The sequence below is a fragment of the Coenobita brevimanus genome, chromosome 84 (genome assembly GCF_032717465.1).
Source record: "Coenobita brevimanus isolate Jiangsu-jjx chromosome 84, ASM3271746v2, whole genome shotgun sequence".
Lineage (NCBI taxonomy): Eukaryota > Metazoa > Arthropoda > Malacostraca > Decapoda > Coenobitidae > Coenobita > Coenobita brevimanus.
Genome location: NC_137037.1, coordinates 25008325 through 25021181, shown reverse-complemented (window position 1 = coordinate 25021181; position 12857 = coordinate 25008325). Strand labels below are relative to the sequence as shown.

Genomic DNA, 12857 nt, shown 5'->3' with positions numbered 1-12857 from the left:
TTGGTGGGTGACTTTAATTGTAAAGAGGTGAACTGGGAGGAATGGTACTCGGGAGGCGGCGAGGATTCATGGGGCACTGTGTTATTAAATATAATAATGAATAATGTGATGACGTAATGGGTCAAAGAAGAGACACGGTTTCAAGGTGAGGACACACCAGCAAGGTTAGATTTACTGTTCACCCAAGAACCCGATGTAATAGAATCATTGGAATATCTCTGTCCTTTGGGAAAAAGTGATCACGTGGTCATTGAGTTCCAGATGTTAATAGGAAACTTCAAGCCAAGAGACGAGCTTCATAGACAGGGAAGATACAACTTTGGGAAAGCAAATTTTACAGGATTGAGAAACTTTTTGAAAATGCGCATTGGAGAAAATTCAGAGAAACAAGAGAGATACAGAGGAAGGGGGATATCTTTCTAGACCTCTATAATTTGGGAGTGGAAAAATTTGTACCAAGAGTAAGAGGGAAAGAAAACAGGAAAAAGGAGTGGTTTAATAGAAGGTGTATGATAGCAGAAAAAGAGGGAGATAAGGCGTGGAACAATTGGAGAAAGAGAGGTAACAACAGAACAAAGGAAGAATATAAAAGAACAAGAAATGAATACACAAGAATATGTAGAGAAGAAGAAAGGAATTTGAAAAAGGTATAATTGACAAATGGAAGGATGAACCCAAACTGTTTTATAGATTTGTTAATGGCAAACTGAAACAAAAGGAAGGAATCACCAAACTGAAAGTAGAAGGAGAGGTCTTTAAGGATGCGGCAATGGAAGCAGAAATAATGAACAAACGTTTCCAGTCAGTTTTCACTAAAGAAAAGGAGCTTGTGGAAGGGGAGGGAGTGATTAGAAATGTTCCGGTGATGAAAGATATAAAAGTGGAGGTACAGGAAGTGTATAAATTACTGGAAACTCAAGATGTAAGGAAAGCCCCAGGACCTGATGGAATTCTAATTGGGTACTGAAGGAATGCAGAGAACAACTGGCGGATAAAATTCACAGTTTAATCGTATGCTCACTGGAAGATGGGAAAGTGCCACAAGAATGGAAGAGGGCAAATTTGGTACCATTTTACAAGGGAGGAAACAGGGAAGAACCCCTGAATTATAGACCAGTGTCTCTAACCCCAAACGGGATTGAGGCGTCTGGCAATAGATAGTCTCTAACCAGCATGGTCCCAAAATTATGTGAGAGAATCCTGAAAGACAGATGAATAAAATATCTGGAAGAGATGAATATTTTGGCTGAATGTCAGTTTGGATTCAGAAGTGGAAGGTCATGTGTTTCTAATTTGTTGAGCTTTTACTCAAGAGCGATTGATGTGGTACAGGAGAGAGATGGTTGGGTGGATTGTGTGTACTTAGACTTAGAGAAGGCCTTTGACAAGGTACCTCATAAAAGACTAATGTGGAAACTAGAATATATAGCAGGACTAAAGGGGAAACTTCTGGAATTGATGAGAGACTTTTTGAGAGACAGACAAATGAGGACAGTAATAAAGGAAAAGATGTCTGGATGGAGGGAAATAACAAGTGGAGTCCCTCAAGGCTCAGTGTTGGCGCCAGTAATGTTCCTGATTTACGTAAATGATATGGTAGATGGAGTGAACAGTTATGCAAGTCTGTTTGCTGATGATGTAAAGATCTTGAGGAAGGTAGAGGTTGAGGAGGATTGTAAAATACTGCAGGAGGATTTGGATAGGATACACAATTGGAGCCGGACGTGGGAAATGAAGTTTAACGTAAAGAAATGTAAAATATTGGAAATGGGTAAAAGTACCAGGAGACTATCACTGAATTATTTTCTGGGTAATGAATTAATCACAAAAAGGAGAGAAGAGAAAGATTTGGGAGTGCTGGTCCAAGATAGTTTGTCACCAGAAAAGCACATTAACAAGATAGTTGGAGAGACTTATAAACTCTTGACTAACATAAGAGTAGCATTTCATTATATGGATGAGGAAATGATGAAAAAATTGATAGTGGCCATGATCCGCCCCAGGTTAGAATATGCAGCGGTAGTGTAGTCCCCACACAAAAAGAAAGATATAAACAAGATTGAGAGAATACAAAGAACAGCAACCAAGATGGTCCCCAGTCTGACAGACCTGTCATACAGAGAGAGGCTGGAAAAACTGGATTTGCCTTCCTTAGAGGAAAGGAGAGAGGGGAGACATGATTGCAGTGTTCAGGACCATGGTGGGAGTAGATAAAATTGACAAAGAAGAACTGTTTGTATGGGATAAGAGAGCAACAAGAGGACACGGAATGAAATTGAAAAAGTCAAGCTGCTTGAAGGATATCAAGAAATATAGCTTTCCTTACAGAAGTATAGACTTATGGAATAGCCTGGACAAAGAGATCGTCCAGTCTATAAACTTAAACGAGTTTAAAGCTAAATTAGACTTATTGAGAAACAGCGACGGAAACCCACGAGCATAGTACATTCCGTGTATATCACAATTAGGTATATTAGGTAAATACTTAAATATTTGGAATGACTTAGACAAAGAGGTGGTGCATGAGAAAAACATTCATGTGTGTAAAGGTAGACTTGATAAATGTGGATATGGAGACAGGACAACACGAGCATTGCTCAATTCCTGTATACTACAAATAGGTAAATAGGTAAATACACACACACACACACACACACACACACACACGTATAGTCTGTATTTTTCCAGTAATTTGTCTGCCCGAATTTAGGAATTGATTCTGTAAAATAAAGAAATATTCATTAAAAGTCATAGCAAGATTATGTTTGTATATATTTTAAAATAGTTTACTGCCCGGTATGTACAACACTTTTCCACCTATAATTGAACTAATCATGTTCTTACAGTTGAAACTGTTTGTTCTGTGTGAACAAAGTTTTGCAGGGTTAAAAAATGCCGATTCTTTTTCCATTTGATTCATAAATTTTTTTCACCCACACATATTGAGGCTAGTTTAATAGGACTTATACATAATAATCTTTGAAGATTACCCTACCTACCCTTATCATTATTTTTTGCAAATATCGCACTCTCTTCCAATAACCTTGAATTATTACATTTTTTCGCAAAATGTCCAATGTTTGGGCGCTGTCCGAAGTTATGGTGTTTTGTGGTATCTCCCTGCCTCAGAATCACCTGTATTCAGGCTAATCAGGACTGCCATCTGCTCCACTTAAGGTAAATAACCATGTGTTTTATATTTCATATATCTGTACTGTATGCATTTGAAGTGTGCCCTTTAGTACATCTCTATGGCTCAAAAAGTGGCCATTGAGGAATCGGTGCCACTCATATGCCATTTTTCCCGTAAGATATGTTGTTCACAGTGAACGAATTCTGAGTGAATGAGTTCATCTGCCGCCCATAAACTCGTTCACTGTGCTAGGGTACTGTATCTGTTTTTTCCTCTTTGTGACATTTTTGGACACAAAATGGCACCTCTTGTGTTAAGTGAGATTTGCGCTCTGTGATTGCGCATGATGTGAATGGTGACTTATATCCTTACTGGAAATCAATCCATCCAGGTTCAGTTAGATCAGATGTGGATAAAATTAGGCTCATTTATGACAAGTACATTAGGGCCCCTCAGGTTAGGCCAATTCATGTTCATTCAGGCCACTTCAGGTCCCTTTAGGTCAGTTTGTGCACATTAAGTAACTGTCAGGTCAAAGATTAATTCAGGCCCATCAAGATGACTGCAGGGATTGCTGAAACCAAGTTCAGGTTTATCTAATCACATTCTTTACTCCACTTCAGGCCTGTTCATATGTGATCAGTCAAGTCAGTTTAGGTCCAGTCAGGCTGATTTAGATTAATTTATCCACTTCAGACTCAAGACCCGCTCAACACAGCCCACATTATGGAGCACTGCACAACACATGCCACATTAAGTTGCAAACACAGCATCATTGGTGTAGGGAACCAGTAGAATGGTTCCATAGGGACAGTTGCTTGTCTGTGGTCAACGAGTCTGCTGGGCCAAGCAGACTGGAGTTGAGTTATAACAACAACTACAAATCACAGACTCTGGAATTATTTTGCACAGTAATTGAAACATGTCTAAGAAAATCAAGATTATCAGTTGATAACACTGGGCTTCATTAGTAAAGTGCAGTTCTCAAGCATGACTGGTGAAAATAGTATGATAAACTTTTAGAAGACTCTCACTTCTGTATATAAATTTCTCCATCGTATTATATCGTATCATATATAAAGGCCCCAACATGCATTCATGCGTTGGCCTTGGTCACCTAATGGTGGCTCTCCGTGCTGCTTGATCTCTTCCAACCTCCCTATTTAGTCTCTTATCCCTGAATTCACTCTATGACCTCATCCCAGATCTTTGGTCTGCCTCTTGCAACTCTGCCACTGACATTTCACACTTCTCACCCTCCGCACCCAGTTGTCATTCTGCATCCTCTCAGTATGCATAAGCCATCTCAGTCTATCCCTTCTCATCACAACACCAACACATTCAAGTCCCGTCATTCCTCTCAACTCTTCAATCGCAATCGCAGGTCATGAATTCAAGGACACACTGCATATCCATATAATTATTGTCACTTCTGTAAGTTTGAGCCAGCAAATATCCTCCTCCTTTACTGCTCAGGTCCCACTCTCATACAGCATTAAACTCCTAACATATGCTGCATGCAAAGATCCCATAGCACACAGGGAGAACCCTCTCACTGTTAGGAGAGGCAGTAGCTCCCTAACAGTTGCTTGCCTGCAGTTGGTGGGTATGCCCAGCCAGACAAACCAGGTCTGTTTCGGTTGCTGCTGCTACTGGATATTTTGTTTTGTTCATACTACCACCTGATGAATTTATTCAATTTAAGAATGACCAGCAGTAGTGAAAGGGATTTAGAAAGTTATATCTACACAGTGCATATCAGATGGTCTTTCTAAAGCTGAATAAAATTGTCTGCAGTAAGTATGCATAAATAAAGAGTTTGTCACTGAATTGAAGGGGTTGAAGGTGAAGGCAGATGTAATGTGTCACAAAACCTTGGTGTTCATCCCCATAACTTAGGTCTTTGAGCCTGTGGGGGGTTATTCACCCTATCCTGGGATACAAGGTTACTGCATCAACTGTATTACTGGTTCCACAGTTAGTCTCCTAGGTGTAACCCTCAGTACTCTGTTTATCTCCCAAATTTTGAAGGGTAGATGGACACATGAGTTGAGTGGCAGCTGCTGCCCACACAAGAATCTAACTCTGCTGCCAATGAGCTGCAGCATCTTAGCTAGTAGTGCTAACTTCTCAACCACTTCAGTAACAAAAATATAATGGAAATATATCATTGGAGTGAGTAATTAAGTTCATAAAACCTTGCTTTTAGATTTCTATTGCTACCTATAAATCTGATTCACCAATTCACCCAGTTTACAGTATATTTGGTGGCACTGTGCACCCTTGGTGGAGCAGCCAGGGTGTCATCCTGGGAGCCAGTCCTCATACAGTATTTCCCTGCACCTCACTAAGTAAGGATCCTGGTCTGACCCCAGTGAGGCATTGTCTACCACAAAGAGGTGTTGAATCCCCTGCATAGTGTATGAACAGTAATGTACCTGTGGTTAGCAGGTCTGTTCAGCCAGAAAAACCAGGGTTAAGCAACAACAAGAGTACAATACCAGTTGTGTGAAAAACTTGTGATAATTTGAACCTGACTCGTAATGAAGACTGCCTGTAACAGGAATGACATTTTTGTGACAGGTGAAGTTAACACAGTGGGAGAAAAGCTGCTGGTGGCCCAAGGTGGTGCGGGTGGCTCACCTCTCAACCGGTACAATGGACAGAAGGGGCAGGTAAGGGAGCACTGGGTTAATGCCCCCATGATTGTGTATTCTTTTGTGTGAGGTCTGTCCGGAAGGAAACCAAATTTTGTAAATAGCATGTCAATCAGCCAGCATAGTGTGCTTGTGACAGGAGTGCTGTATAGTGGCAGCTTTGAGCCATGTCTCCACTAGCCGCATCATGCCATGTCACTCAGTCATTGATGTACATATGCTTCAGTGAACATGTGTTGAGTCCACTTGGCAATTTGTTGCAAGTTGAACAGTGAAGGATCGTATAGTGTAATGTATTTGTGTGAAATTCTGTTTCAGATTAAGAAAAACTTTTACAGTGGTTTTTCAGATGTTGCAGATTGAGCCTGTGTAGGCTTATATCCAAGGGTGGTTTGGGTTTATTGCTCACATAGTGCCACTCAGGAATGATTGAGGCTGGTCACACTCATCTTAAATGTCAGGACCAACTTGCCTAGCCCCAGGCTCCAATGCTCCTTATGGGGCAATACAGGATTAGATGATGTACGCATGTATGCAATAGGCATATGGGGAGGATTGTTTGAGCCGTACGGAATCTCACAAGTGGTTCCAGCGGTTCAAATAGGGAAGAACATCCACCAAAGAGAATCCCAAATCTGGACGGCCTTCCTTGTCAACAAACGATGATTATGTTGAGAAAGTACCTGCTGTGAGCTGTGAAAACTATCACCTGACTGTCCATGAAGTTTCTGAAGAAGGAGGCATCTGTAAAAGAGTGTGTCACACTATTTTACACGAAAAACTGAAGATGTATCGTGTTGCCACAAAATTTTTGCCATGTCTGCTGATAGATGAGCAAACAGAGAACCATGTGATAGTCACTCATAAGTTGTATGATTGTTTGAGTGCTGATGAAATTTTCTTAAAAATGTCATAATAGGTAATGAAATGTGCATGTACAGCTGCAATATCAAAACAAAAAAAGGCAGCCATTGCAGTGGGTTGGAACATCATCACTGCAACGAAAAAAAATGCACGTCAGAGTCATTAAAATGTGAAGGTGATGTTGGTAGTCTTTTTTTTTTTTTTTTTTTTTTTTTTTTTTTTTTTGAAGGGTATCCTCCATCAGGAGTTTGTTCCATGTGGTCAGACGGTCAATAAAGAGTTTTACTTGGATGGTCTGAAGCGTTTGAAGGAGGCAGTATGAAGGAAGAGGCCTGAGACATGGACAAACAAAATCTGGATGCTGCACCACAACAGTGCACCTGTCCACACATCGCTTCATATCCATCTAATACCTTTTGGCGAAGCACAAGACAACTCTTGTCTCCCAGCCACCCTACTCTCCGAATTTGGCCCCTGTGGACTTTTTTTTTTTTTTGCCCAAAGGTTGAAATCCACCCTGAAAGGTCATCGATTTCAGACAATAGAAGAAAATTTCCTATGAGAAGTGCTCTTTGTCCCTAAAAATGTGTTCCCCGACGTGTTCCAGAACTGGAAAAAAACATTGGGAATGTTGTTTGAACAGTGGTGGGGAGTATTTTTAAGGAGACAAGTTTGCTTAAGTTGTAAGTAAAGCAATGAAGTTTGTTTTTTGAAAAGTTTGGTTAATTTTTGGACAGACCTCATATTAATGCCAGACAGTTTAAATTAACTGAGAGTGAGTCATAGGAGCCCAAGTGATAATACTGATAGTGGTAACCCACGTATGCCAGGAAAGCTCTGCTGTGGTATTATATTCAAGCTAATGTTAGATGATTTTATTCAGCTAAGAGTGAATCATTGGAGGCTTAGTGTTAGTACAGTACTGGTAACATTAATCCTCTAATGGCTGATATCAGTATAGTCAGTTTCATCTGAGAGAACTGAGCAACTCCCTCAACCGACTTTGAGAAATGTTTCAGGTAGTGGAAAGAACGTTGGGTTACATGTGTCAAGTCATAGGGGTCTACTTTGAGGGGGATTAGTGTCTTAGCCCAACAGGTTAGCTGTTTATTTTTTCTAGGGCCTAAGTTCAGATGCATTTGGACAGACCTCGTATGTCTCCTTGGATACTTATCAGATTGACTCTTCAGTCTGACTACACTTGGCCATCAGCCAAGTTGAAAGGAGCTAGGGATCCCACAACTGCAATTCAGGGGTGTTTTGGCGACTTTCACCAAGGGCAAATTGATTGTGTTCTGGCTAAAGAGGAAGAATTTACACACCTGACAACGCAGTCCGCACCCCCGTAGGTCTAATGGTTACTGCACAATTGTGCGTCAAAGTTAAAAAAAAAAGTTTATAATACTGTACTTCTTGAAAACAATCGAAAACATTAAAATTTTGATAACTACATATTTTTCTTATTGAAACAGGTCATTTCATATTGTTTTGTTACACCAACCATGAAAACAGGTGTATGTAGGTGTGGGGAGATTACTAGGCTGTGGGGAGATAAAGTAGGCTGTGGAGAGTAGGCCTGTAGGTATGGGGGTTGGAAGTAAGCAGCTTTTTGCATGAAAAGAAAGCACTTCAGTGTGTTCTGTAACATCTACTGTGAAAACTGGTGTGTATGTAGGTGTGGGGAGTAGGCCTACAAGGCCTTGGTGGCACTTAGAAGTGGGGAAAAAAAAAAAAAAAAAAAATGCTAACCAGCATTGTCGCGCGTAGCATTGTGTGTTCGTAACGCAACGTTGAGGAGAAAAGAGATGTGCATGGTATTTCAAATGAAAGTAATGAAAAGTGCAGAGCCTCATACAATCTGGTGGCCAATTGTAACAGAAATAAGGAAAACATATGCAACAAATTGCCTTTCAAGTACATTGAAAGTAACCACACCTGGATGTGTGGTGAGAAACGTTTGCTCCTTACCGGTGCTAATCACAGTCATGATAGCCTGGGCTGACCCTGGCCGACATGATAACAGGAACACGTGTGTAAAATACAAAGGAATTCATAAAAATAAGTAATCAGCAGTCACTCATGAAACACATGCACGTAATTGTGTTCATTGTGAAGGAAGTGAAAAAAAAAAGAAAATGCTAACCAACATTGTCGTGCATAGCGTTGTGTGTTCGTAACGCAACATTGAAGAGAGAAAAGAGACGTATACAAAATTTGGAATGAAAGCAATTACTATAAGCAGCCTCAAACTATTGGGTTGAAAAGAATTAGTGCAGAAAGTATTCAGTGCACTGAATCATGAGTTATTTGTTATTTGCAGTGACTCCCTAACTGACTAACTAACTAACCAACTAACAAACAGGCAGATAAGTTGACCACGAAGGGCTGGCGGTTGTATTTACCCACAGTAAATGTTCACTTGGAGATGGAGAGTAATCAGAGGTACTAATCTGGGCAGATAGGAAGAACGAAAAAAAATAAATAAATAAAATAAGATGCGTTGTATGTAGTACAACATATAGCATTCTCCAACTACGTATGTACGGAAACTGGTACGTACGACGTGATAAATGAACAGAGTGAAGTGTAATTATGTGTTCAGTAATCCCTCCATTATCCAGTGTAATAGAGCCAAAGCCATGTCCAGAAAGTGGTCCCATCCGGAAAGTGGACCCCTGCCTGCTGGTCTGGTACTTCAGGACCCTAACCCAGCCTAACTTTGAAAGCCACCTAAATAACTCTCTACCAGACATGCATAGCACCTATTTAAACCTATTTAAGACCTTATTCACACCAATAATGGACATAAAGCATGAAATAAATGAAGAGGAACCAGAGAATGAGGATTTAGGAGTATGGAAAATACTTAGCAGTGTACAGGGTACTTGCAGCACGTCTGTGGCCTCCTTCTCTAAGGTAGGCAGTGGTGAAAATGCTCTTGAAGCACGTACAGTAGTCCAGTGTTGTGCTGCACTTAATTCTATGCACTGTGAGTTATAATTGTTTAACACTGCACATTGTTCTTCATTGCACCACGCCAGTTTCAACCGCCAGTTTGCACTCCACAGTTAATCCTGTGCACTCTAAATTTTAATTTCTTAACACTGCGCAACACTGTAAATTCCCGTGTGGTCTAGTGGCGAGGTATTGCAGTTTATTCACTGTTTATTCACAAAAACGAGCACGTGCGGCATCCATTGTGATAAGCTCTACTTGTGGTGGCAGTTAGGCGGTAACTGGTGGTGAGGGAGGAGCAGGGTTGCCAGATCAGAACTCGGCCACATTACCAGACTCCTCAATTTTCATTACCAAATTTAACTTTGGATCTGTTATGATGTGGCAGGGGTAAACCAGTTCTGCTGTCGGGCCCTGCTGCGGATGTCACTGATTGCATTGCGCAGTTGACCCTTGTGCGGTGTGATGTGGTGAGGATCTGTCCGTTCTCCCCTTTGGAGCTAAGATGCGAATGAATGTGTTTGAATGGATGAGTAAATGGAGAGTGAGTCGTCCTGTCTCGGCTACCTCCCTTTCCTTTGGGGGAAGCAGCCTAGGTATATAGATAGATAGATAGATAGAAATTTAACTTTTCATTACCAAATTCGTAAAGCAAACATTTATTCTTCACCAATTATATATATAAGTGGAAATACATGTAATCACTCTCCTTATAATTAACAGCATGTTGATTATTTTCATGCTGTGTAGGCCAGCAGATTAATCAGAGAGAGAAGACAATCCACCATCTCCATCCTGTGTATCCTCATACATGTGAAGAATCCATTTGGTAATGCATTATTCTGATTCATTACCAATTGAGTTTTTCATTACCCAATTGACCCACTTTTGGTAATGAAAAGTACCAAATGGCAATCCTGTTAGGGGAGGTGGGACAGGGGAGGAAGGAAGGGGTGAAGGGGCTGTGGTGTATACAGCTGTTTGGCGCTGTGCATCAATTTCAAGTTACAGGTGGGAAAAAATTCGGATTTGGGGGGGATTTTTTTTCTTTTTTTGGCCATTTTTGGGTTCCTAAAGTCCAGGCCCACAATGTCCGGTAAGTGGGGAGTCCAGATAGTGGGCATCCGTATACTATAGGGATTACTCTATATTTGGGAAAAAGTTGAAATAATATGAAACAGGCACGTACATCAGGCCTGATAGCTCTCAGGGGTCTGTTGGGGGTTGGAAGGGTAGTGAGGGACAAGGAGGGAGGGATGGGGTGGGGTTTGGGGGGGTACGAGGCTAGATGTATATTTGGGAAGAAGTTGAAATAATATGAAACAGGTACATACATCAGGCCTGAAAACTCTCGGGGGTCTGTTGGGGGCTTGAAGGGTAGTGAAGGACAAGGAGGGAGGGATGGGGTGGGGTTTGGTGGGGGAGACGAGGTGTATATTTGGGAAGAAGTTGAAATAATATGAAACTGGTACGTACATCAGGCCTGATCACTCTCGGAGGTCTGCTGGGGGTTGGGAGGGTAGTGAGGGACAAGGAGGGAGGGATGAGGTGGGGTTTGGGGGGGGGACAAGGCTAGCAGGGAGGGAGGAGAGGCAAGAGAGCGTGGGAAAGGATGCAGGTGGTGGTGGGAGGATAGATGGGGGACAAGGAGGGAGTGAGGGAGTGGAGTAGAGGGTGGCATGGAGGCGGCCGAGAGGTGCCCCCCACCGCCCGGGTTGGTCCAGTCCCCCCTCACGCCACATCAGGGGTGAGTTCTCATTGGCCTGAAGCCATGTATGTCATAATCAGGGTGGAGCAAGCTCTCCACAGTTTTTTACAGGCCCCATTCAATTGATGTGATTAGGCATTTTGGCATAAAACTCAAATTGCATCAATTGATGCGTTTAGGACTTTAGGGGTTAATGACCTTTCAGAACAGGAGTTCATACATAAGCCAGCACTAGTAAGAATATAAAAAACGAGGATATAATCATAAAGTAAGATTAATGGAGATTGTTTTTGGCCATGTGGAGAGGATGGAGGGTGAAAGACTGACGAAGAGAGTGTATGTGAGTGAGGTGGAGGGGGGAAGAGGGAGGGGGAGGCCGAGGATGAGATGGAGGGATGGGGTGGAGAGGTATATGAGAGAGGGGGGTGTGAGTTGGGAGCAGGGCAGTGAAATGGCGGGGGACAGGGCGACTTGGAGGCGATTTGTTTGTGGCCACCCCAAACGGGATTGAGGCGTCTGGCAATAGATAGATAGAGATAGATAGTTTCTAATTTGGCTAGTAGAAGATGTTTTTCCTGAGCTGAATAAAATTGTCTGGTGATAGATTAAAAAAATATAGCATCTTACTGGAAGTGTGGCAAAGAGCAGGTTATTAACTATACCACAAGTACATTACCTCTTATTGGAGTAAGGTTTTTTAAGCATAATTATTTTAGAGCATACATGAACTGTCATCTGGTTGGGTAATCACTAGTATAATTATTGTATTTCAGCTGATGTCAAAAGCTTTATTTAGCTAAGAGTGACTCATCATGGTTTACTGTAGCATTGCTAAAATACAGGTCACAGATATGAGATACATAAGGCAAAAATTATTCAAACTCTGAAAATTCTAGACAATCCTAGAGTTTTCAGTTGAGATTAGCCTGTACAAGTTTAGTCAAATTTCATGCAAGTTGGATTTGGGTCAGCTATGTACAAATTGGAGAATGACAGAAGAAAATGTATATCTGCAGATGGTTAGGCCTGTTAGTAGAGCCAGGATTCTAGTGACATGAATGGTGTGAGAATGAATGTCTAGCCTATCTCAGTGGACATGCTGTTGATAGTTCTCCCTCTATCTGGCTTTCACTGTCCTTGCATTCTGGACCCTATCTCACTCCATCCTTTGATGAGAAAAAGAGGTGATGATGGTGATGATAATGATGATGTGTCTTGATATCACAATGCCATGAAACGCTCACATGGATGAATTACACACCCATTTAGAAGGTAATGAAAAAACAGGTTTTCCAAATGTGCGTTATAGTTTTTCATTTTGTTTACCAATACTACTACTGTCCCACCATCACAGGCATTGAATATTACCTTGGAGTTGAAGCTGCTTGCTGATATCGGGCTGGTGGGCTTTCCAAATGCTGGCAAATCTACAGTCCTCAGGGCCATATCCAATGCCAAGCCCAAGATTGCAAGCTACCCATGTAAGTTATTTTTTTCTGCCTCTGGAATGTAGTCTATGGCTTGACTCCTTTTTTTTTCT

General features: G+C 41.5%; 1 protein-coding gene across 2 annotated transcripts in view; it reads left to right on the top strand.

Annotated features, from left to right (window-relative positions):
- The window catches only part of LOC145410222 (GTP-binding protein 10), a 364639-nt gene that overhangs the window by 223117 nt on the left and 128665 nt on the right, over nucleotides 1-12857 (top strand). For both annotated transcript variants that reach the window (XM_080280440.1, XM_080280441.1), the window contains exons 4-5: nucleotides 5717-5808; nucleotides 12672-12798. In XM_080280440.1, coding sequence (XP_080136566.1) covers nucleotides 5717-5808; nucleotides 12672-12798 — 219 coding nt within the window. The remainder of the gene's footprint in view (nucleotides 1-5716; nucleotides 5809-12671; nucleotides 12799-12857) is intronic.